General features: G+C 40.2%; 1 protein-coding gene across 10 annotated transcripts in view; it reads left to right on the top strand.

Moving 5' to 3' along the window:
* CHD8 (chromodomain helicase DNA binding protein 8) overlaps positions 1–24538 on the top strand; it is a 63566-nt gene that overhangs the window by 11364 nt on the left and 27664 nt on the right. For 4 of the 10 annotated variants that reach the window (XM_023540628.2, XM_003421609.4, XM_010600982.3 and 1 more), the window contains exons 2-9: positions 8286–9339; positions 10210–10581; positions 12421–12806; positions 13806–13920; positions 21083–21265; positions 21347–21415; positions 21787–21842; positions 22302–22419. In XM_023540628.2, coding sequence (XP_023396396.1) covers positions 8500–9339; positions 10210–10581; positions 12421–12806; positions 13806–13920; positions 21083–21265; positions 21347–21415; positions 21787–21842; positions 22302–22419 — 2139 coding nt within the window. In that variant the 5' untranslated portion in view covers positions 8286–8499. Of the gene's footprint in view, positions 1–2952; positions 3030–7150; positions 7251–8285; positions 9340–10209; positions 10582–12420; positions 12807–13805; positions 13921–21082; positions 21266–21346; positions 21416–21786; positions 21843–22301; positions 22420–24538 lie in introns of those variants that run through there. The other 6 variants (XM_010600983.3, XM_023540632.2, XM_023540627.2 and 3 more) reach the window with 5 other exon arrangements.

Below are 24538 nucleotides of genomic sequence, written 5' to 3'. Positions count from 1 at the left end.
CCTCAATATAGGAAGGGGACTTTTGGTTGCTGAGCAGATGAAAAAAACAAAACAAATATCTGTAATACAGCTCTCCTGGATTACTACAGCAGCCTCTTAACTTCTGCAGCCTCTGTTTGCTTACCCCTAAATCTATATCCAGTAGCCAGAGTTCACTAACTAAAATGTAATTCTCACCATGTCATTCCATGTTTCAGTGGTTCCACATTGCCCATGAGAAGAAGCTTTGTTGTGACATTGAAGATCCTCCACGATTTGGCCTTTACCTGTCCCTTCAACCTCATTTCCCTCCAGTTTCTTCTTTGTAATTTACACTTTACTCAGACTGAACTGCAGAACTGCTTAGTTTCCTCTATATGCCTTATGCTGTTTCTCTGTGCTTTTACTGTCTTTCCTCTTATTGACCCTGCTGCCTGGAATACCCTTTACTTTTAGCCTACCCTCCCTTCCAACCTGATTAACTTCTCATCATTTAAGAAGCTACTTCCTTGATACCTTTTCCTCCTAAGTTATTAAGTACCTTTCCACTGAGTTCTTGTAGTACCCCCCTGCTGATTTCATTGCATATTCACATTGTATTATAATTGTTTCCTTTTGTCACTGTTGTCATAGGCCTTACTGGTCACCTTCCCCCACATATGCACACAAATACTTACCTACTGTGAGATCTTTGAGGGAGAGATTATATCTTAGTCACATTTGAATCCTTGATACTAGCATATTACTTGGTATAGCATGTGTACAATAAATGTTGAGATAATGAATGAAGAGGCATTGAATGTAGAATAAGTAGGATTTTGATGATAAGACAAAGATATGAAGTAAAAAATGCATGTAATTTGAAGGCAACAGCATTAGCTAGGCCCAGATTGAACACAGTATATGGCAAAAGTAAGTTGTCATTTTTGGCTGGTATGTAAGCGTATATGTAGAAGAATAGTGAGAAATAAGATTGGAAAGGCAAGATGTGGCCTTGATTATTAAAAAAAAGGAAACTGGACTTTATAGCTTAAGTAACAGGAAACCTTTGAAAGTTTTTAAGCAGGAGACTGATATGGCCATACTGTGTTTTAGGAGGATTGGCCTGATAGCAGGATGGATTACTTGGGGGAGAGATTAGTTATGAGGAGGCTTCTTTCTCTTGGACAAGCAACTCATGAATAAGGGAGGTAGCAGCAAAAATAGAAGAGAGGAATCAGATGTATGCATCCTGACTTTGCCACTTAATTTTGTAGTTGAATCACTTAGCTCTCTAGCCTCAGTGTTCTCTGTACTACAAGAGGATTGGCTTGATATGATTGCCAGAGTTTGCCAGCTCCAATATCCTGTGTCTGTGATATATTGCAGGAGAGTCAGTGGGACTTGGCAAATCATTGGATGGTGGCTACAGAAGGTTTCAGAGACCTATCTTTCAAGCTTTGAGCCTGAGTGAATGGGAAAGCAGTAATGCCTTTTACAGGAGTAGGCAATTAGTTGTACCTAGCAACAGTGGAAAGAGCCCTGGTGGAGCAGTGGTTAAGTGCTCGGCTGCTAACCAAAAGGTCAGTGGTTCAAACCCACCAGGCAGTGCGTGGGAGAAAGATGTGGCAGTCTGCTTCCCTAAAGATTACAGCCTTGGAAACCCTATGGGGCAGTTCTGCTCTGTCCTGTAGGGTCAGTATGAGTTGGAATTGATTCAATGGCAATGAAACTAGGTTCTTTAGAAACAGGAGGCCTAAGGTGTTCCTTGGAAACTCTATGGGGCAGTTCTACTCTGTCCTGTAGGATAGCTGTGAGTCAGAATTGACTTGATGGCAATGGATTAATGGGAAGGCCTAGTTGATCATCTTCGTAGTTTTTGTCCCAGAGAACAGAAGATAGGATTCCAGTGTTGAGGGTGGTTATTTTCAGGGAAACTAGTGGTCGGGAGGTAAGCAACTGTTTCTTAATAACTGTTTGCTTTGAGAGATTTAAGCTTGTATACTATCATTCTGAGGCTGACTAGTTTCATTGGGAATTAGAATGGTCTCAAGTGGCATTGTCAAGTGAACACTGGCCAATATGTCAAACGGGCTAAGTTTCATGAGAAGCGAGGTCGGGGTGGGAGACCAGGCTTGGGGATGAGGAGTGGGTGTGTGCGGGGAGGGGGCGGTGGAGGCAGAAATTGTTAGGGGGCACCCAGAAAGGATTGCCTCTTGGAGAGCCATACTGCCAAAGGGTTGGAGGATCAAGAATTCAAGCCAGCATTATTATGGGTTGAGTGATTAAGCACTCGGCTGCTAACCAAAAAGGTCAGTGGTTGGAACTAAGTAGCTGCTCCGCTGGAGAAAGATATGCAGTCAGCTCCCATGAGGATTACAGCCTTGGAAACACTATGGGGTTGTTCTACTCTGTCCAGCAGGGTCGCTACGAGTCGGAATTGACTGGACAGCAGTGGGTTTTTTTACTATGAATTGTGGCAGACAGAGTCCTTTATCTTTGAAGAGTAAAAGGCTTGGTATTGCAGCAACTGGGCTGACTCCCATGATAAAAGGAAGATTTGGCCCCTTTAATTGGGCAGTAGGGTAAGGTATAGTCGCTACTGGAGAGGGGTTGACAGGGCTGCTGGAAGGCAGGGAATCCACAGGGAGGCGGAGCTGGTCTAGTGCGGAACCCTCCCACCTGAGTTTACGCTCTTTGGTGTGCAGAATACAGTGTAGGTGGTAGGGAATTTAATACCCAAGACTGGTTTTCCTCAGCATGAGACCGTTCCTCTGGCCAGGCCCCCTTCTTTCAAGCAAGCTGCAGGCTTCGCCTTGGCCCTGGAAACCGGATAGGCCTCTCCGTGCGCTCTCAACCTAACCACTGCTGGGGGGGGGGGAGGGAGCGCTTTTTCTAGTCCCGCCCTGTGCGCTGTCTTGCGTCTTTGCGCCTTTGTTGAGTGGCAATGGACTTTAGCCAATGGGGATGCGGGGCGGGCGGGAGCAGCAAGTTAGGTTGCGCAGGAGGAGGGGGAACTGGTGCTGGAGAGACAGCGAAAGGGGCGAACCGGCCCCCCACGGCCGCTGCAGGTAAAGCCGCTTCTCTTCCCCATTGGGGTGAGGCACGGTTCCTTTACCCCTATCAGCCCTTGTCGGGCCTCTCAGCCTGCAGCTTCCGCTCTAACATTGCTCTCACCCTGGGCATCCACCCCCCAACCCCCCCCCGCATCTTCCCTCCTTGGCCATCCCCACCCTGGAGGGCACCCCCGCTGGATCCCTCCTTCAAGTGCATGTACCTCATCTCCATTTTTGGGGCGCCAGTTGCCAGAAATCTTCCGCCTCTGTCGTATGGGCCTTACTGGCACCAACCCCGGCTGTTTGAGCAGGTAATGTTCCCGGGTTCCCCTCCACCACCAGCCGCATTTTCCTCTCCATCAGCCCCTCACTTCCTTACCTCGCCCCTGCCCTTCCCCCATATGAGTACATAATTTTTGTAATTTCTCCTTTACCCTGTGAACATATGTACATGCTTTTAGTTTTCATAGTTGTCTATTTTGCTTTTCCTGTTTATTCAGAAGTGCTTACTTTACCAGCCATGTTTATCCTAAAGTGTGCATCCTGATTGTGTTTTCACCCTCAGTAATTGGGAAAACAAAAACAGAGTGGCCACACGTTTGGCAGTGAGAATGGAGATAGAGAAAATAACCAGGAGCTCGGTATTCTTGAGAAAATCTCCTGAGTGTCTCTAACTTAAAAGCTCCATTTCTTACAGTCTGTGTCCTTTCACCCTGATCCCTTGGTGGCCCTAAATTGTAATTACATTTACCTTCGATGTTTATCTCTCTTTTCTTTACAAGATTTTAGGCCCTTTGAATCCCACAAATGTCTCCATGGTGTAATTTTTAAATGCTTCCCTTTTAAAATTATGTTGGTGATTTTTATTTTAGACTTTCTGATTATCTTCAAGGGAGTTATTTAAATTAAGTTGTATCTATCTATCTTGCATTTTAGTAGCATGTGTTTATATCTGCAGCTGGTCTCCTTGAAAGGATACAGTTTCCACCTCCAAAATTTATACTTTGAAGTGAAATAATTTATTCTTTTCTCAGTCTATGAGCAGTGAGAGGTTAAGTGGGCATGGGTGTTACTTTCTAAAAGTGAATATTACAAAAGAGGGTTAGTATTCAGAAACATGGCATTCAGTGTTCATTATCTTCTAAGAGGATGGGCGATACAGAGATATCCGTAAATGGAGAATGGATGTCTGTAGTTCAGTTTATATGATTTTATCTGTTCGACAACTGGACTGATGTATTGCAGTAGAACTCATTCATCATAAACAATAAACCATGACAAACTCCTCTTTGAGAGACTGTGAGAATCCGCAGCCACAGAGATATATCAATATCACACCCACCAAGCCAGGCATGCCCCTGCCCCCCCAGTGTTATTTTATACAGATCCTCACTGGTTAAGAAGGTATTGTCAAATTTTACTGAATATGAATAGCCTAAACAATGAAATGGGTTTTTTTTTTTTCCATTTGACGAACGTAAAATTATGATACCGAATACACTTTTTTCTTTCCAGACTACACATTTATCTCCATCTTTAATTTGCATAAGCCCTTCTAAAGGGACAGACTTTCCGTCCCTTAGTTGAGAATCACTGCTTTGTTGAAAAGTATGGAGAGAATGAGATGGAAAAGTACAGAGTAGCATTTCAAAAATGCCTTTTTGGTGGGAAAGAGTGAGGAGAAATGTAAAATAAAGACAGGAGAGTTGGGACTCTAGATCTCCCCAAAAAACCAGAATATCAGTTTATACTTAACTTTGAGGGGCTCACTTTCTATAGGATTAGCAGTAGTTTCTCCTTTAATAAGGAGATGGGATGAAGCATGATTATTGCCTTATATAAAAGATTTCTCTAGAGGTAGCTGGCTTGTTATTTGGTGATTATAGATAGGTGGTTTTGAGAATTTAACCTTAACTGATTAGTTTATTAAATTTCTCTCCCACTCTCACCCCTCAAGATTGTTGTTATTAGTCTGGTCATTAGTTTGGAGGTGTGAAAAGTAACTACGTAGATACAGCTACTAAAATCTTATCTTTCCTTTTGAACATGTGTGTTTCTCTTATGGACAGTGGTAGGCCAAGACTGGCTTTTTATTCCCAATATGGTAAAATTCTGGTAGGACATCTTCATTTACGCAGATGGTTCTCCTAGTAATATCTGAATGCTTCATATATTTGAAACCTGCTTAACATCCATTAATTTTTACTACTAGAGTTTGAACCATGGAAGAAAATTAATGAGATAGATGAGATTGATAAAATAGGCCAGATGTGTATACAGCCAGGATGAACCACAAGTAGAAATAGAGGAGGGGTGAAGAAAGCTAGAGGTATGTTGGGGGAAGGTTTAATCTTAGGCAAATCAGTGACAGCTTAAAGATGGGAGCTAAAAAGAAGTCGGAGACTAGGATAAAAAGTATGGATGAGATGAATTGGGTCAGTAGGGGTGAGTTGATGGGATGGACTTGAGAAGTAATGATACTTGGTTGTTATTGTTAGGTGCCATCGAGTCTGTTTTGACTCATCGTGACCCTATAGGACAGAGCAGAACTGCCCTATAGGGTTTCCAAGGAGCGGCTGGTGGATTTGAACCGCAGACCTCTTTGATTAGCAGCCAAGCTCTTAACCACTACGTCACCATGGCTTAATGATACTTGGTAGTGTGGCATTAAATCAGTGGAGAGGTTTTTTAATTATTGGGCCTAGACTAATCCAGGAGAAGCAGAGGTTCGGCCCAAAAATTGGGAAAGGGGAGGTAAATGGTAATGCACCACTGTTTTTTAAAAGCTTATATTTGAGTCATAGGGGATAAGGAAATATTTCAGAAACTGTTAGCTTTGTTTCTTCCATTAAAAAGCTGAGATAGCTCTCTGAGGTTGGGCCATTGTAGATGGAAGGATGAGCCTTAGAAAGAATACATAAATGACATGAAATGGTGGAAAGGACAAAATAACCCGTGGAAGAAATGGCAGGTTAAAAACTATTATTGGCGTAAACTTCTAGTTAATGGGAACTGTTGCTGTGGTTTTTGTATGACACCTAGCTGTTAGATATTTAGTGTAATTTCTCTGACCATGAACAAGAGATGAAAGGTAATAGATGGTAAAGTAGGGCATAACTAGAAAAAACTGATGGAAATGTTGACTTGAGGCAATTTATAAAATTATTGATAGGTTTTCATGAAATTAAGATAGACCCATAACTTTTCTGATTGCCAGTTTGGGTAACTTTGAGGTAGATTTTAGGTAAGAGAGACTGGAATGAGCTGGCGGGAAAGTTTAACCAGGAGTGGGAAGTGAAATGGACCCTGGATGAGCTGTGCAGGGTGTATGATTCGCACAGCAGGGAAGATCTAGTTTAGCATGGGTGGACGTGTGATGTGTACTTCGTAACTTTGATTGATGTGCCAACTACTGATAGATCTGTTTCTTCATGTCAGAGTTTATGGAATATTAATCTACATCATATTGTTTCATAAGAATAACTGAGGTGAATTGGGAAAGGGAAAAAAAATAGTTTGGGGGTTATGTGGAAAAGTCTCCTTTAGTCAGGTCTATACTGTATCGCTGACAAACGTCTTATCTGATGTCTTCCAGGAGTTAGGACAAATGGTCTTATCAAGCAGAGCCTTCCTGGATTGTCAAACATTGTTATTATACATAAAGAACAGATACTACTTTTTCATTTATATTAGTTATGTGGTGATGTACTTACAATTTCTTGTTTTAGATAATTTTCTTTTTTCAGTGTCTTCATGAACTTAAAATTACAGATATGGATTTAGTAAATATACTTTCAGTCATTTGTAGTTCAGTTTTTAAAGATAGGAAGCTTTCTCCTGTCTCATCTTAGAGTGAAAAAATACCATTTAGTTTTGTGAGGACTGAATGGTTCAGTCCAGATACTGCAGGCAAATACATTAATTCATTAAGTATTTTCTGAGTTGCTACTGTGTTTGTGATACCCTACTGGTTCCTCAGGGATCCATAGACAAATAAGACATGGTCCCCATCATCCAGGAGCTTTCTATCTCTTAGGGAAAGAGCAGCTGAGCCATCATGCAGGGTTGTGCAGGGTGTGCATTGCACACATCCAGGATCATCAATTTATATATTTAGTATGACAATTTTCCAGCAGATGGCAGAAAAGCATCGTGAGGAGCAGGCAGCTTTTTATAATTTGCACAAAGGAACCATTTGGGCCTTCAGGGGACATGGACAAGAGACTCATCATTTTGGTAAAATATTAAATATAAGTGCCTTAAGTAAGGTGGAAACAATGCTGTGGGTACTCAAAGGAGGTGGAGGGATCAAATCACCACAAACTGCTTATATGTTAAGGGGGCAGAGGATGAGGGCCGACTTTATGGAGTAGAAGGAGGCGTGTGAGGGTGGGTAAGATTTCAGCTGGGAGGCATGTTGGGAGTGGTAAGGATGTCTCAGTCGAAGCTACAGCATAGCAGGCAAAGTCACAGAGGTAGGAATCATGTTCAGGGAACCATGTATTCTCTATTGGACTGGAATGTAGGGCATAGTGAGGTGGTGAGAGATACAGGAAATGGTGAGAGACAAAGTTGGGAATATAAATTGGAACCAGAATGGAGAAAGCCTTGAACCCCTTGCAGAGGAAGTGTTTTACCATCACTATGAGAAAGATCTTTTGAAATGCTAGGTATAGATTAATTGATATGTTAATTAGACTAAAGTTTGGGGAAAACTCCCTGGTAGAATTGTACTATAAGCTTGGTGAGCTTGTACTATGAGCTTGGTTAAAGGTTGTTATTTTTGCCAGTAAGAAGCAAAGATATCCAGAATACAAAGAAAATTTATAAAATAGAATGTATCCAGAAACCTTCATCTGTATGCACTGAAATGCTGGTGGTATATTTTTAAGTTCTGCCAATTTAGGACTAAAAATAGAAGATGAACGATTGTTAAATTTTCTTATCTCTACCTGAAAATGATAATTGTAAAAGGAAATGGACAGAGATAGCTGACTGAATACTACTGACAAAAAAGGAACTTAAAAGTGTGTAGGTGTAAGAGCCCAAAAAGGGGGTTGGTTTGATTTGTTTCTTTTTTCCATCTTTAGTTTTAATTTTGAAGCAGAAATGTGGGTGTTCTTTCTGCTGTGTCTCTATCCTCAAATTTCTTCACATTTCCCTCTTCTCTCATTTTATTATTTTCATGATATTATGGGTAGTTCCTAAGAAAGAGAAATTTTCTCTGAGGTCACCAACTTTGCTTATCTTTCATTTGTATTCCCACAACAGGTATTCCACCATCTTCCTCTGAAGACCTAGCCATCTTGCTCCATGAAGGTCAGGACAATCTGACATGCACTTGTTTCTTGCCTCTTTACCTGAAGAGTAGTCTTCTTCCATTGTGTACATTTTTTTCTTAATAGGGGAGGGGAGGGGAGAGCCAATACCCCCCCTCCCCTTCCCTCCCTAGGCTTTGGGGAATAACTTCCATTACTTTACCAAGATGGCAGACCCCATCATGGATCTGTTTGATGACCCAAATTTATTTGGCCTGGACTCTCTGACTGATGACAGCTTCAACCAGGTCACACAAGACCCCATTGTGGAAGCCCTTGGACTGCCAAGCTCTCTGGACCCCTTGGATCAAATGAACCAGGATGGTGGAGGTGGTGATGTGGGGAATTCATCAACAAGTGACCTGGTCCCCCCACCAGAGGAAACAGCCCCTACAGAAATTCCCAAAGAATCAGCAGTTCCAGCTCCAGAATCTTTAACCTTGCATGATTATACCACTCAGCCCGCCAGCCAGGAGCAGCCAGCCCAACCTATCTTACAGACAACGATGCCAACATCGGGACTTTTGCAGGTCTCCAAGAGCCAGGAGATCCTGAGCCAAGGGAATCCTTTCATGGGTGTCTCTGCCACAGCTGTCTCCAGTAGTACTGGAGGGCAGCCACCTCAGTCAGCCCCTAAGATTGTTATCCTTAAGGCCCCACCAAGCTCCTCAGTTACTGGTGCTCATGTGGCACAAATTCAGGCCCAAGGTATCACCAGCACAGCTCAGCCCCTGGTGGCTGGCACAGCCAATGGTGGAAAAGTCACTTTTACCAAAGTGCTAACCGGCACCCCCCTTCGACCAGGTGTTTCCATTGTCTCTGGTAATACAGTGTTGGCCGCCAAGGTCCCTGGGAACCAGGCTACTGTTCAGCGCATTGTCCAGCCCAGCCGACCAGTAAAACAGCTGGTCCTACAGCCAGTTAAGGGTTCAGCTCCTGCTGGAAACCCTGGGGCCACAGGGCCCCCACTGAAGCCTGCAGTTACACTGACCTCTACACCTACCCAGGTGACTTGAGTGAAAGGGGGAGGTAAATTTTGGTTTAGTAGAGGGCCAGGCAACTATGTGAGAGAGAGCATATGAGAGCCATCTCTGGGAAAGCCTAATTAAATTCCATGCTTGTTTTTTATCTAAGCGTTGATAGCCACATGCTTATTACTTGCTAGGTTAAGGCAGTTAGCGTTGGCGTACTTTTGAGCTCTTACTACCTGTTTACACTGTGCCTAGCTGGTGCTGAGCAAGACAGTCCCTGTCCTCACAGAGCTCACAGTCTGCCGAGGAAGACCAGACATTACACAGAAATTCACAATAATGTGTGATATGAAGTTTTATGATATGAGAAATACAGGATACTATGGAAATAAAGGATCATTGTTGAAAAATATGTTTATGTTGTAAGACTTATGAAAGCTATGTTTATCTTCCTCTGTTCTTATTGCTAAGACTTTCCTTCTCCTACTCTGTTCATCTTGTAAGAAAGTACATGTTCTAGCCTCTAAATAAAGAGCTTAAGAGTTTGGGGTTGGGAGGGGAGCATTAAGATAAATAGGACTAGTGGGAAGAAGCAACGAAGAGGCAGGGTTCAGTGTGGCATAAGGAATTTTGTTCTCATAGATTTCTAAACATGAAGGGGCTGCCTTAGAAAATAGTTTTCCCATCAGGAGTTTTTCAAAAATAGTCTTGATTACCACGGGGCAGAGGTAGAAAAGATTCTATCAGGATCAGAAAGGAGGATGAATAAGATGAATTGTATTGTGTCTTCTGATCCTCAATTCACCTTTTACAATTCTAGGACGAGGAAAACTGGTATAAATATTTAAGGGGATACTGTTCCTTCTAATGTTGTACCTCTCTTGCGATTTCTTTTCTTCACTGTAGGGTGAATCGAAACGCATCACCCTGGTCCTCCAGCAACCACAGTCGGGAGGTCCCCAAGGACACCGGCACGTCGTACTAGGAAGTTTACCAGGCAAGATAGTGTTACAGGGCAACCAGCTGGCAGCCCTGACTCAAGCCAAGAATGCCCAGGGACAGCCTGCCAAAGTAGTAACTATCCAGCTGCAGGTGCAGCAGCCACAGCAAAAAATTCAGATCGTGCCGCAGCCTCCATCATCTCAGCCACAGCCCCAGCAGCCACCCTCAACCCAGCCAGTGACTCTCTCATCTGTGCAGCAGGCTCAGATAATGGGACCAGGACAAAGTCCAGGACAAAGACTTTCAGTACCTCTCAAGGTGGTGCTGCAGCCACAGGTGAGCCTTGCATGGTTAGGAAGAAAAGGAAGGAAAACAAACCTCTTATACCTTGTCACTGCCCTCAAGCAAACACTTAACAGATGTGAGGCCAGTCAAGATTTATACCTCTGATCTGAGAAGCAGACTTTTCTTTTAATTAATTTTTGTTGTGCTTTAAGTAAAAGTTTACAAATAAGTCTGTCATACAAAAATTTATGCACACATTGCTGTACACTCCTAATTGCTCTCCCCCTAATGAGACAGTACACACCTTCCCTCCACTCTCTTCCTGTCCATTCAGGCAGCTTCTGGCTCCCTCTGCCCTCTCATCTCCCCTCCAGACAGGAGATGCCAACACAGTCTCATGTGACTACCTGATCCAAGAAGCCCATTCTTCACCAGTGACATTTTTCATCCCATATTCCAGTCCAATCCCTGTCTGAAAAGTTTGCCCTGGGAATGGTTCCTGTCCTGGGCTAACAGAAAGTCTGGGGACCATGACCTCCGGGGCCCTTCTAGTCCCAGTCTGACCATTAAGTCTGGTCTTTTTATGAGAATTTGGGGTCTGCCTCCCACTGCTCTCCTGCTCCCTCAGGGGTTCTCTGTCAGGGCATTCATCGGTTGTGGCAGGGCACCATCTAGTTCTTCTGGTCTCAGGCTGATGTAGTCTCTGGTTTATGTGGTCCTGTCTGTCTCTTAGGCTCATAGTTACCTTGTGTCTTTGGTGTTCTTTATTCTTCCTTGCTCCAGGTGGGTTGAGACCAATTGATGCATCTTAGATGGCCACTTGCTAGTGTATTAAGACCCCAGATGCCACTCTCCAAAGTGTGATGCAGAATGTTTTCTTAATAGATTTTATTATGCCAGTTGACTTAGATGTCCCCTGAAACCATGGTCCCCAAACCCCCACTCCTGCTTCGCTGGCCTTTGAAGCATTCAGTTTATTCAGGAAATTTCTTTGCTTTTCGTTTAGTCCAGTTGTGTAGACCTTTTCTGTATTGTGTGTTGTCTTTCTTTTCACCTAAAATAAAACTTATCTACTATCTAATTACTGAAAACCCCCTCCCTCCCTCCACCCCACCCCCCATAACCATTAAAGAATATTTTCTTCTCTGTTTAAACTGTTTCTCCAGTTCTTATAATAGTGGTCTTATACAGTATTTGTCCATTTGCAACTGACTAATTTCACTCAGCATAATATCTTCCAGATTTCTCCATGTTATGAAATGTTTCATGGATTGAGCAGCAGAATTTTATTCCTTTCATCCTTGTGTTACTTTTATGGTAAAAAGATTAGATTGTTGGATTTGGAGACAGGTGATTTATATAGTGTTTGTCTTTGAACTGTTTCATTTATAATCTTTTTCTAATATTCTTGTGAAATGAAAAGGATTTGAAATATCCTTTGATTTGAAGGATAAGAAAATAGCCTCAAAGAGGTGAGGTGATTATCACTCTGCCCACCCTGCAGAGAGATAAAGGTAGGTCAAGAGTGGAATTTGAATTATTATTATTATTTTTTACTTTTAGCCCAGAGACCAATATTGACGCTAGTAATTGTAATTTTTCTAGAATACTGGAGATAAATATTGATATTAGGAGCATAGCTAAAGGATATTAAAGTTCGATTTAGCATAATTTTTGCCTTTGCTTACCCTCTTCCCACCAAAAAAAAAAAAAAATAGAAATAATTTTTTAAATTTGTCTAAGTTCAGTAAGACTTAATCTGAGCCTGGTTCTTGAGAAACTAGAGAACCAAAGTTTCTGAAGAACCAAAACTACCTGCTTTAGAGCTGAATTGCATTTAGGCTGTTTAGCTACAAGGATGTTGAGATTTTGTTGTCTTTATTTCTGTAGGCCGGCTCTTCCCAAGGTGCCTCTTCAGGGCTCTCCGTAGTTAAAGTTCTAAGTGCCAGTGAAGTGGCAGCATTGTCATCACCAGCAAGCTCTGCTCCTCATACTGGGGCCAAGACAGGAATGGAGGAAAACCGCAGGCTGGAGCACCAGAAGAAGCAAGAGAAAGCAAATCGGATTGTAGCAGAGGCCATTGCTAGGGCCCGTGCCCGGGGTGAGCAGAATATACCTCGTGTCCTGAATGAGGATGAATTGCCCAGTGTTCGGCCGGAGGAGGAAGGTGAAAAGAAACGCAGGAAGAAGGGCAGTGGGGAGAGGCTCAAGGAGGAAAAGCCAAAGAAGAACAAAACTTCTGGTACCTCCAAAACTAAGGGCAAAAGTAAGCTGAAGTGAGTACCCCTTGCTATTTTAACGGGACATTTGAGGGCAGTGCACTCATTTTTAAACAGTGTTTAAAGGAATTACCTGTATTTAGCAGCTATGTAGTTCAAGGTGATCTATCATAGAAGATAATAAGGCTTTCTTTTCTCTGTCCTAATGCTTACATGACTTGTTAAACAGAAATTTGCGAATTAGCACATTTTAAAAGGGAAACAGTAAGGCACAGGAAAGATAGCCAGTCACTGTGTTGGAGGTTACATTTAAAAGCTGGGGCTCTCTTTTTTCTTCCTGATTTAGTATCACTGTAGTGTGAAAGAAATTTCACACTGCCCCTAACCACTCACACCAGTAAAAGAGTGCTGCTGGGCACAGCTGCTCTGTTCTTGCATCTCATCTGAATTGGAGTAGATTTCAGCAACCTCTGTCAACCTCAAACAGTGTTGATAGAATCATGACTTGCTGCATATTCTTGTCAGTTGAGTGTCCTTTCTTTCCCTTCCATAACTTGTAGCTTTGCTCCTTTCTCCCTAGCTTCTGCTTCCTGGGATTCATATTTAGGCTTTGTGGCATAATAATAATGCTTTATTTTTGTACAGGATTTTGCAGCTTTTAAAAAACAAGTTTCGTATTAATTATTTGATTCTCAACATCTGTCAGGACAGGTATTATGAATAATGTTTCAAATAAGGAAATCAGTGCCCAGCTAGTGACAGAACTGAGATGAGAAATGAAACCTCCTAATTCTTAGTCCAGTATTTATTCTGCTATATTACGCTCCCTTCCTTCGAGTATTTGTGAACGCAGTGGTAGCTAGGATTTGTCAAAGCCAGTATAAGGGTGAGCCAGCAATTTACAAACCCCATTATCTTCTTTTTTCAGACATTCTACTGAATAGCCAAGTCCCAAAGACTGAATATTTTATATGTGATGGTTTGGATTACTTATGTTTTCTTACCCCTAAGTTTTCTTTGTCCTCACTGAAAATGAGTTTGGTTTTTCCTTTTTAGCACCATTACTCCTGTGGTGGGTAAGAAGAGAAAGCGTAATACCTCATCTGATAATTCAGATGTGGAAGTCATGCCTGCACAATCGCCCCGGGAAGATGAAGAAAGTAGCATTCAGGTAAAAGGATCCCTGAAGAACTTAAGAAAGTCATGTTCAACTATAGCGGGCAAACCAGGAATAGAGACTGTAAGTCTGTGCACGTTTCTATAGTTGTAAACCAGAGATAGGACTAAAAGGTAAAAAGACCTGGCCAACATCTTTTAAATTTTTGTCTTTTAGGCAAAAAGCATATTACTATAAAAATAACAATATTTATTTTCCGAAATCCCAGTGCTTCAGAAACTGAACAAACATCAAACAAACGTGTCATTGCTGTTATGGTTATGTCTGTACCCTTTCTCCACTTCAGGGTTCTGGCTCTGTGAACTGGGGTGTTTAGACACAAAGTTTTTTCTACCTTGTGAAGATGTGAGATATTGGAAGAGAACAAAAGAATACAGACCAGAAGAATTTTAGTCCCCTATCTCTGATTTGTCGCCTTACGGTACCATTTTTGACTGAACTTTCAAACATAGAAAGATCCTGGTATTAAGATTCAGGAGACCCATGGTACTGCTTAAGTAGCTCTGTGGGCCTGGCAAATTCACTTAACTTTGCTGGGCCTGAACTCCTCATCTGTAAGTGGGAGTTTGGATTAAATGAACCTTAAGTGTCTCTCTGGAGCCCTGATGGCGTAGCGGTTAAGAGCCATGGCTGCTAACCAAAAGGTTTCCAGTTTGAATCTACCGGCCACTCCTTGGAAACCGTATGAGACAGTTCTCCATCCTTTAGGGTGGCTATGAGTCGGAATCAACTTGACAGCAGTGGGTTTTGTTTGCTTGTTTTTCAGTGTCTCTCTACTTATTCATGTTTACAGATGCCTCCCCTCTTTCTTCATATACATTCAATACACTGACAAAATAATACTTGGGTTATTCTTGGGGAAATTAACATGGAAGAATAGTTAAGAAGTTTTTGAAAAGCAAAATGAGGCAAAAATCAGACTTAAAAAAGAGTATGTTATGAATCAATAATTACTAAAAGTTTAGAACTGAAGAAGAAATATCAGATTAGTAAAAAAGAATAGCATCTAGAAATACACTAGTCATGATTAAAATTCTATCTCAGATCAGTGGAGAGAAGGGGGATTATCCAATAAATTATGTTAGGACAACTGGCAATCTCATTAACGAAAATGAAAAACTGGATTTCTTGCCTCACTTCTTAAACAGAAACAAATTTCAGTTTAATTGAAGGGCTAAATGTAAAAAATGAAATTATAAACTTTCTGTAAAACATGGATAAATTCTTTTATAATCATCAAGTGAATGGATCTTTCTAAGGAGGATATTAAAATTCAAAACGATAAAGGGAAAGAGATGGATAGAATTGACTATAAAAATTATACATTCAATGGTGTAACAAAAAGATTTCATAAACAGCATAATGGTTAAGAGCATAAACTCTGGAGCCAGTTGACAGGGTTCTGTCTTACCTCTGCCACTCACTGGCATTGTCACTTTGGGCAAGTTACTTAACCCCTTAGCGACTCAGTTTTCTCATCTCTAACATGCAGATAATCTACCAAATAGGGCTGTTATGAGGTTTAAATGTAAACATTTGTGAAGCACATATAACAGTGCTTAGCTCATGGTAAGAGTGCATAGTAAGAGTTATATATATCTTAAATAAATAAAATAGAGCTAAACAAACTATTTGCTAAAGAAAAAACAAACTGAAGGCAATTTTTAGAATATAAGAAATATATAGAGATGGGTAAAATTTCATTGCCAGTGTTGACAATGAAGTTAAGGCCCCTCACACATATTTGGTGAGTGTTAATTGGGACGGTCTTTTTGACAAGTCAGTGTTTCAATATCGAGCAAATTTCTGTGCTAATGCTTTTTGACCCAGTGATTCTGCACCAAGGAAATTGCCTTATGGATACATTCTAAAAGTATGAAGTGATGTATTGCAACAATGTTTGCAGTAGCAAAAACTGCAAAATAACTTAAATGTCCATTGGTGGAGAAATGATTAAATTAATCGTGAAAGTCCATGCAGTGAAATACTACATGGCGATTAAAAACAATGAAGTAGATTGGAGTGTGACGATATGGAAAGTTCTCCCTATTAAAAGAAAAAAGTAAGATACAGAATAGTGTATATATCTCTTTATAGCTCTTAAAGTGTGTGTGTGGTATGTGTTTATGCATCAGTTTTTTGTTTTCATGTTTCTGAAAGGATACATGAGGAATTGTTAAGAATGTGTACCTTAGAGGAAAGAAGTTGAAGGATGGGTGGGTGGGTCATGATAATTGTACTTTGAATTTTTATCCTTTGGAACTGTGTGAAACTTTTGAAAACCCTTTTACCATTTACCATTTTATTTTTTAGTAAAAAAAAAATTACAACAGTGCAAAAAAATTGCAAAAGTCTCCCATCCTAGACCCCAACCTCACACACCTCTAATTCTCTTCCCCAGAAGTAATGTCTGTTGCCATTTTTTTGTGTATCCTTCCAGAAATATTCGTTACATGTATGAGCCCTCTGTTTCTACTTTCACTAAACATTAGCATTGTATACCTACTCTTCTGTGCTGTGGTGTTTTTCGTCCCTGATGATACATCTTAGTGATTGTTCTTTACCAGAAAAAGGCATATTCTAGCCTACTCTTTTCTCCCTTCTTTTTTATTGTGAAAATTTTCAAACGTAGACAAAAGTAGAGATTATTTAATGAAGTCCCATGTTCTCCTTACTCCACTCTAATATTTGCCAACAAATAGCCATTCATCCCTCATTCCACTCCAGTCCTTCATCCCTCTGGATTATTTTAAAGTAAATCAAAACAATTTTTTTAGTGTTTCTTAAATTTTTAAAATATATTTTATAACAATACTATATGCTGGATGTAATAAAACTCAAATAATACAGAAATACATAAAGTAAAAGGTAGGAAATCTCTCCTAATCCCTCTCTAGAAGAAATTATCAGTAGTTTATGTATCCTCCCAGACTTAAATGAGATAAAATATACTGGTTGTCTTAGTCATCTAGTGCTGCTGTAACAAATGGCTTTAACAAAGAGAAGTTTATTCTCTCACAGTCCAGTGGGTTAGAAGTCTGAATTCAGGCACCAGCTCTAGGGGAAGGCTTTTTCTCTCTCTTGGCTCTGGAGGAAGGCCCTTGTCATCAGTCTCCCCTCGGTCTGGGAGCATCTCAGCACAGGAACTTCAGGTCCAAAGGATGTGCTCTGCTCCCGGCACTGCTTTCTTGATGGTATGAGGTTCGTATAACTGCCGTTAATCCATCTTATTACATCATAGTGGTAGGATTTATAACATATAGGGAAATCACCTCAGGAAGATAAAATGGTAGACAATCATATAAGGGAATCATGACCTAGCTAAGATGACCAGTATTTTTAGGGACACAATTCAATCTATGACACTGGTGAAATATACACAGATCTTATTTGTATAATTTGATGAGATTTGACTGTTGTATACATCCATGTAACCACCATCCCATTCAAGATACAGAACATTTCCTTTACCCCAGGAAGTTCTCTTCTACCCTCTTCCAGTCAGTCAACCCCCTCACCACATAGGCAACCACTGTTCTGATTTCTGTAACCATAGGTTAACTTTGCCTGTTCTTAAACTTCAGGTAAATGGAATCATACAGTATGTACTCTTCAGTCGCACTTTTTTCAGCCTAATGGTTTTAAGATTCATGCATGTTGAATGTATTAGTCATTCTTTTTTTTCTTGAGTAATAGTTTATTTTATGGATATACAATAATTTGTTCTCCTGTTAATGAACATTTGAGTTGTTTCCAGTTTGGGGTTATTATGAACAAGGTCACTTTGAACATCCTTAGTACAGATCTTTTGTGGACCTATGTTTTCATTTCTTATGGCTAAAGTCCCAGGAGTACAATTGATAGATTTTAGGGTCTCTGGAGAAGGACATCACGCTTGATAAGGTAGAGGGTTATTGAAAAAGAGGAATACCTGCAATGAGATGGATTGACACAGTGGCTGCAACAAAGAACTTAGACATAGCAACAATTGTGAGGATAGCTCAGGATTGGGCAGTATTTCATTCTGTTGCACATAGGGTCCCTGTGAGTAGGAACTGACTTAGTGGCACCTAACAACAGCAAGATGGTGGTTATGTTTTGAACTTTGTAAGAATCTGCCAGTTCTCCAAAGTGAATGTATCATTTTACGCTCCTACCAGTAACATATAGGGTTGCTATGAGTCAGAATCGGCTTGACAGCACTGGGTGTTTTTCATTTTTTACCAGTAACGTGAGAGTTCCAGTTGTTCCCCATCTTCCCCAACATTTACTGGTGTCAGTCTACCCCATTCTGTTTAAATAGTTCTATAATATTTCATTGTTAGGCTAACCATAATTTGTTTAATCAATCCCCTATTGATGGGCATGCAGATTTTCTTTAGTCTTCTACCACAGCAGTGCTATAGGGATTTGTGCACATGTGCAAGCTTACTTACAGGATAATGTTTTTGAAGTGGAATTGCTGGGTCATTAAAGGGTAGTATCAAATTTTCCTCTGTGGAAGTTGTGCTCATATGTACTCTCACCAACAATATATGAATTCATCTTTCAAAAATTTGACTAGTTGTAATTATTTTATTATGAGTAAGTGTGAGCAACTTTTTACATTTAAAAGATATTTGTGTTTTTTTTTTTTTTTTTGTGGACTGTATTCATGTCATTTGCCCATGTTTCTGTTGGAGTCTTAATCTTAGTTTCTTAATTATTCAAAAGAACTCTTCACAGTTAGGAAATGTATTGTGACTTTTTCTCTCAGTTTAGTTTTTTTCTTACCTTTGCCTATGATGGATTTTATTATGCATTTAAATTTTTTTACATAGTCAAATTGGTCAGTCAGTTTTAAGGTTTCTGGGATTTTACATCTTGCTTAGAAAGACCTTCCCTCATCCAGGATTATAAAAAATTCTTCCATATTTTCTTCTAGAAATTTTATGGTGACTTTTTCTTACATTTAAATCTTTGATCCTTTAAAAAAAATTTTTTTTCTTTTTTATTCCCTGGATGGGTAGCTAGTTGTTTCCAATCCCACTTATAGAATAGTCCACCTTTTCCTCACTGATTAGAGGTGCTATTTTTATCATGTTCTAAATCCACATAAGTATTTTAGCCTATATTTGGACACTATTTCATTGACCTGTATATTTCTTAGTGAGGTACCAAGCTGTGTTAATTTGTATAGCTTTAAATTGTTCTTCATATCTGGTAAGGCCCAGTGTACTTTTTTCAGATTTTTCCTGATTATTCTTAGATGTTTATTTCTCTGTTTGAATTTTAGAATCAGCGTATCTTTTTTTTAAAAAAAAAAAATGTTGTTTTATCAAATCTATGTAATTAGAGAGAATCAAGTCTTACTATTCCAGAACAGTGTGTTTTACCATTTATTCATCTTTGTGTCTTCCTGTAGTGTTGCAAAGTGGTGGTTCAGTGGTAGATTTCTCACCTTCCATGCAGGAGGCCTGGGTTTGCTTCCTAGCCAATGCTCCTTGTGTGCAGCCACCATCCATCTGTGAGTGGAGGCCTGTGTGTTGCTTTGATACTGAACAGATTTCAGCAGAGCTTCCAGACTAAGAGAGACTAGGAAAAAAGGACTGGCCATCTACTTCCAAAAATCCGCCAGTGAAAACCCTATGGATCAAAACGGTCAGATAGTGGGGAATACCTCAGGACCAGGCAGCATTTGGTCCCTTGTCCATAAGGTTGTCATGAATTGAGGGCTGACTCGATGACAACCAACCACATAGTATTTTAAGTAGATTTTAGATATTTCTTATTAAATTTAATCCCTTAGATAATTGTTTCTTCATAAATTGTATCTTTCATTATATTTTCTGGCTGACTGGATAGGAATGGTATCGATTTTCAAAAATTAATTTTATACCAAACAATTTTACCCTATTTCAATAGTTCCTTTAATAACACTCATTGGATTCTTTTGGGTTTTCCATGGATACAGTTATGATTGAAAAATAATTTTAGCTCTCCTGCCTTCCCAGTTTTTATGATGAGCTGCAAGAGTTACTTAGTTAAAAAATGTTTTACTCAACCACTTAAAAGAATCAGGTGGCTCTCTAATATCCTGATATGGAAAACTTCCTATGAGAAATAGTGTTAATTAAAAAAAAGTAAGCTGCAAAACAATACATATAGTACGTGTCCATTTATTAAAACAAAACACTGTAGAACTAAAAAAAATAAATAAACACAAAAACAAAATTAGAAACAAAGTATCCTTGCACCTTTGCACTTGAGGTTTTCTCCTGATGGTCAGTGTGTTGCACTCTGCAGGCTGAGAACCCTGTTTCAATTTCCCAGAGCTTTGTGCCTCTAGTTCAGTTTTCTGTCAGGTACATTCCTCACCTTTGATAAAGCACTTAAGCAAATTAGTATGTGTTCAGTAGTAGAGTAACTTACTTGGTTTGGCAAATATGTTTAATAAGCTCGTTGTTTGATTTTTTTTTTTTTCCCATGGGACTTTTGGAGTAAAATCTAAGTATTTGACTATAGGCAAATAGTTTTAATAATAGAGATATATATAGTAATAATGTGCCTGAATTTTTGCATAATTTTTTATATATAATTAATGCATTCTTATTAGAAAAATTTGGAAGTATAGAGAAGACAAAGTGCCCATATTAGTTCTGTAACCCATTATTAAGATTTTGATATAGTTCCTTCCAGGATTTTTTCCTGTGTGTGCATGCGTGTATGTGGCTTTGCCTGTGTGCTTTTTCTTTTTACATCATTAAGACCATGTCCCATGTTTCTGAGTACTTCTCTTAAAGAATAGAAAGCATTTTCCTAATTTTATTCAAAATGCTGTGAATTTTTAAAATTATGTGTTTTACTATTTCTGAGCCATAATTTAATTCTTCTGTTGTTATTTATTTAGCTAGATTCTAGTTTTGCCTCTATTATAAATAACGTTGGCATTAACCCCATTGTGGGTCAATCTTTGTAGAGGTAATATTACTAAATCAAAGGTGGTGAACGTTTTTTAAAGGTTGTCATTTCGTTTAGACACATCATTGTATAAGATATAGGGCTCAGCAGTTCTTTGCAAGATGGGGAGAAAATAAACGATTTGCTTGGAAACGCTGACCAAGTTTTCTCTTTGGGAGACCTAAGCAGTTATTTTAACCTTTTTTTGCCCCTACAGAAGAGACGCTCCAATCGCCAAGTAAAGCGAAAAAAATATACAGAGGATCTGGATATAAAGATCACAGATGATGAAGAAGAAGAAGAGGTGGATGTAACTGGTCCAATAAAACCTGAGCCTATCCTCCCAGAACCAGTGCAGGAACCGGATGGCGAGACTCTGCCTTCCATGCAGTTCTTTGTAGTAAGTGGGGATGTAAGCAGTTGGAGAGGTTTGTCCTGATGCTCACAATCATCTGTTGATTGACTGTATCTTTTCCTGTAGGAGAATCCCAGTGAAGAAGATGCAGCCATTGTAGACAAAGTGCTTTCTATGAGGGTTGTGAAGAAGGAGGTGAGGCCTCTATCTTTGATATATATTAGCCTATAATGCTACATTTCGAGGCCTTATTTAATGAGTACCTTTGGATGTTAGGATTTATTGCTAGGGTGTCACTATAAGAGATGGTGAAGGAAAGTTAGCTAGAAAATAGAAACATTCATATTGCCTCTTCTCTCATCATCTATCTGTTTAGACTGGATAAAGGTTTATTTTCACTATCAGATCCCCTAGTACTAAACTACCAGATGAGTTCTTTAACTCCTCAGGAAATAATATCTTCAGGGAATACTAGATATGAAATTCAGCCTTGTGTGATTAAAATTGAAGGTTCTTTTTTTGACAAATAAGGGATTAGTGACTGTGATTTGTTTCTTTCTTCTCAGCTTCCTTCAGGACAGTATACTGAAGCAGAAGAATTCTTTGTCAAGTACAAGAACTAGTATGTGATCTGTGCAAAAAGCTTTTCACCCCAGACTCCATTGGGTGGGAAGGTGTCCCTTTTTTATTTAATATCTTAGCCCAAACTGCTGTTTTTAGTGGGGAAATTGGCTGTTCAGGAATTGACATGACTTATACGATTACCCTGCAGGAAGGTGGGGTGAGTGTGGTTCCTGATGAAATCCTTTGTGAACTCTGTTCCTTACTCTAGCTTTAAGACTTTCCTATTCGTAGTGTAGTCTTTGGACCAGCACAAACAGCATCATTTGTATGCTTGTTAGAGATTGAACTCTTAATTAGGCCCACCCCAGACCAGGTAATCTGTGTGCAAATTAAAATTTAAGAAGCACTGGCGGCTGGACTAAGCACTGTCTGCTTCTGGCTAATCCCAAAATCTCAAACACTAGCCTGCCATTTCCCCCTTTCTCACTTCATAACTGGCTATTTCCATCCCCTTCAGCTCCTACCTACACTGTGAATGGGCTACTATCTCCCAGCTAGAGAAGGATAAGAGGATCCATCAAAAACTAAAGCGCTTCAAAACCAAAATGGCTCAGATGAGACACTTCTTCCATGAGGTAATTAGGAATAGGTATTACCTATTATTTCTTTCGTAGAAGCAAAAATCACTGAGATTGTCAGCTTTGATTCTTCAAAACACATAGTTTATTTTTATATGTGGGTACAAGGCTTTGATTTTGATCATTGGACTTCACTTATTTATTTGTCCCATGCTTTTCCCAGGTTTAAATGTGGTTCTTTTATAAATTACAGGGCATTTTGAAATTGACTTGCTCAATATGCATGAATTATTTTCAAAACGGATGATGAACCAACCTCTAGTTGAATTGAGGCATTCGCCTCCCTCCATTGTCGATCTTTAGCTGTTGATGGTGTCCAGAGACATAAATAACCATGTCAATAAGTGAATGTTTATTTTCTCAAAATTTCTAATCCATTATCACTAGAAATAGTGATAATGAAGTTTAATTTCCCATATCCAATGTTACCCGTTGCTGTTGAGTCGATTCTGACTCATAGTGACCCACAACTACCCCATAGGGTTTCCAAGGCTGTAATCTTTAGAAAGCAGACTGCCATGTCTTTCTTCCACAGAGTGACTAGTAGGTTCAAACAGCTGACCTTTCAGTTAACTGAGAGCTTAACCACTGTGACTGGTGCTCCTATATCCAGTGTTAACTACTGGTTAAACAATGAGCATGTGTAAGGGTCTCTTGAGCCTTATTTTAGTTTCTCATTTTACTTTGAAGGTTTTGTGCACATATCACTTTGGCAAACTCTGGGATTGCTCATCTTTGTTCTATATATCATATAAAGTATTTTGTCTAAGTTATCTAATGCCGCTATAAGAGAAATACCACAAGTGGATGGCTTTAACAAACAAATTTATTTTCTCACAGTTTAGTAGGCTAGAAGTCCAAATTCAGGACGCCGGCTTGTGAGGAAGGCTTTCTGTCTCTTTTGGCTCTGGAGGAAGGTCCTTGTCTCTTCAGCTTCTGCTTCCTGGTTCCTTGGAGATCTCCATGTGTCTTGGCACCCATCTTACCCCATCTCTCTTCTCTGCTTGCTTCTTTAATCTCTTTTATATCTCAAACGGGATTGACTCAAGATGCACCCTACACTAATCCTGCCTCATTAACATTACAAAGACAACCCATTCTCAAATGAGATTGTAACCACAGACATAGAGGTTACGATTTACAACAAATATTTTGGGGGGGATACAATTCAATCTATAACATTCTACCCTTTGGCCCCCAAAATTTGTGTCTTTCCCCACGTGCAAAACACATTTACCCTATCACATCATCCCAGAAGTCTTAAATCAACTCCAAGTCCAAAATCTTCTGAATCATCTAAATTCAAGTACGGGTGAGACTTCAGGTGTATTCCATCCTTGGGCGAAATTCCTCTTCACCTGTGAACCTCTGAAATCTAGACTACAAGTTATCTGTTTCCAGAGTACAGTGGTGGAACAGGCACAACAGTAGACATTTCCATTACAAATGGGAGAAATTGGAGTGAAAGAAGGGATAAGGGGCACCAAGCAATTCCAAAACCCAGCAGAACAATTTACATTAGCTCTCGAAGCTTGAAAGTAATCCTCCATCCTTTGGAACCACCTGGGCAACGGCTCTGCCCTCTAGACTCTGGGTATTGGCCATGCCCTCTGGATTCCAAGTAAAGACCCCTCAGCCCTGGGCTTCAGCTCCACCTTCCAGGCCCACTGTGGTAGCAACTCTGCCCCCTTGGCTTTAGGTAGCTCCATTCTCCTAGTCCATCTGCCCCAGCAGGTCCCTGTTCTGCCCCTTGGGCACAGCAGTCCTGCCCCTTCAGCTTTGGGCAGCAGTACCATCCCCCTGGCACTGGTGAATGGCAGCCCCACACTCCAAAACTGAGTTGGTGAAGATCTGTGTCTTTGAAACCTGGGAGGCCATGGTCTCACCCTTTGAAACCCAGCAGGCAGTGGTTCCACCCTTTAAAATCAAGGCAGCCCTTCTTCACATGCTCTTTCCAACAGTTCTGCTGATCTCAGAGCTGCTCCAGGGATGGTTTTTTTTCTTTTCTTAGAAGACAATAGCTGCAGCCCTTTTGGCTTGTTTTCAGCCTGTAGAATTCCAAGAGGCAGACAGCGTTCTTTCGTTCTTTCTCTGCTTCCTTCAGTCTAAGCTGGTG

The sequence above is a fragment of the Loxodonta africana genome, chromosome 10 (genome assembly GCF_030014295.1).
Source record: "Loxodonta africana isolate mLoxAfr1 chromosome 10, mLoxAfr1.hap2, whole genome shotgun sequence".
Lineage (NCBI taxonomy): Eukaryota > Metazoa > Chordata > Mammalia > Proboscidea > Elephantidae > Loxodonta > Loxodonta africana.
The sequence above is the reverse complement of the archived record's forward strand: the minus strand, read 5'-3'. Positions and strand labels throughout refer to the sequence as shown.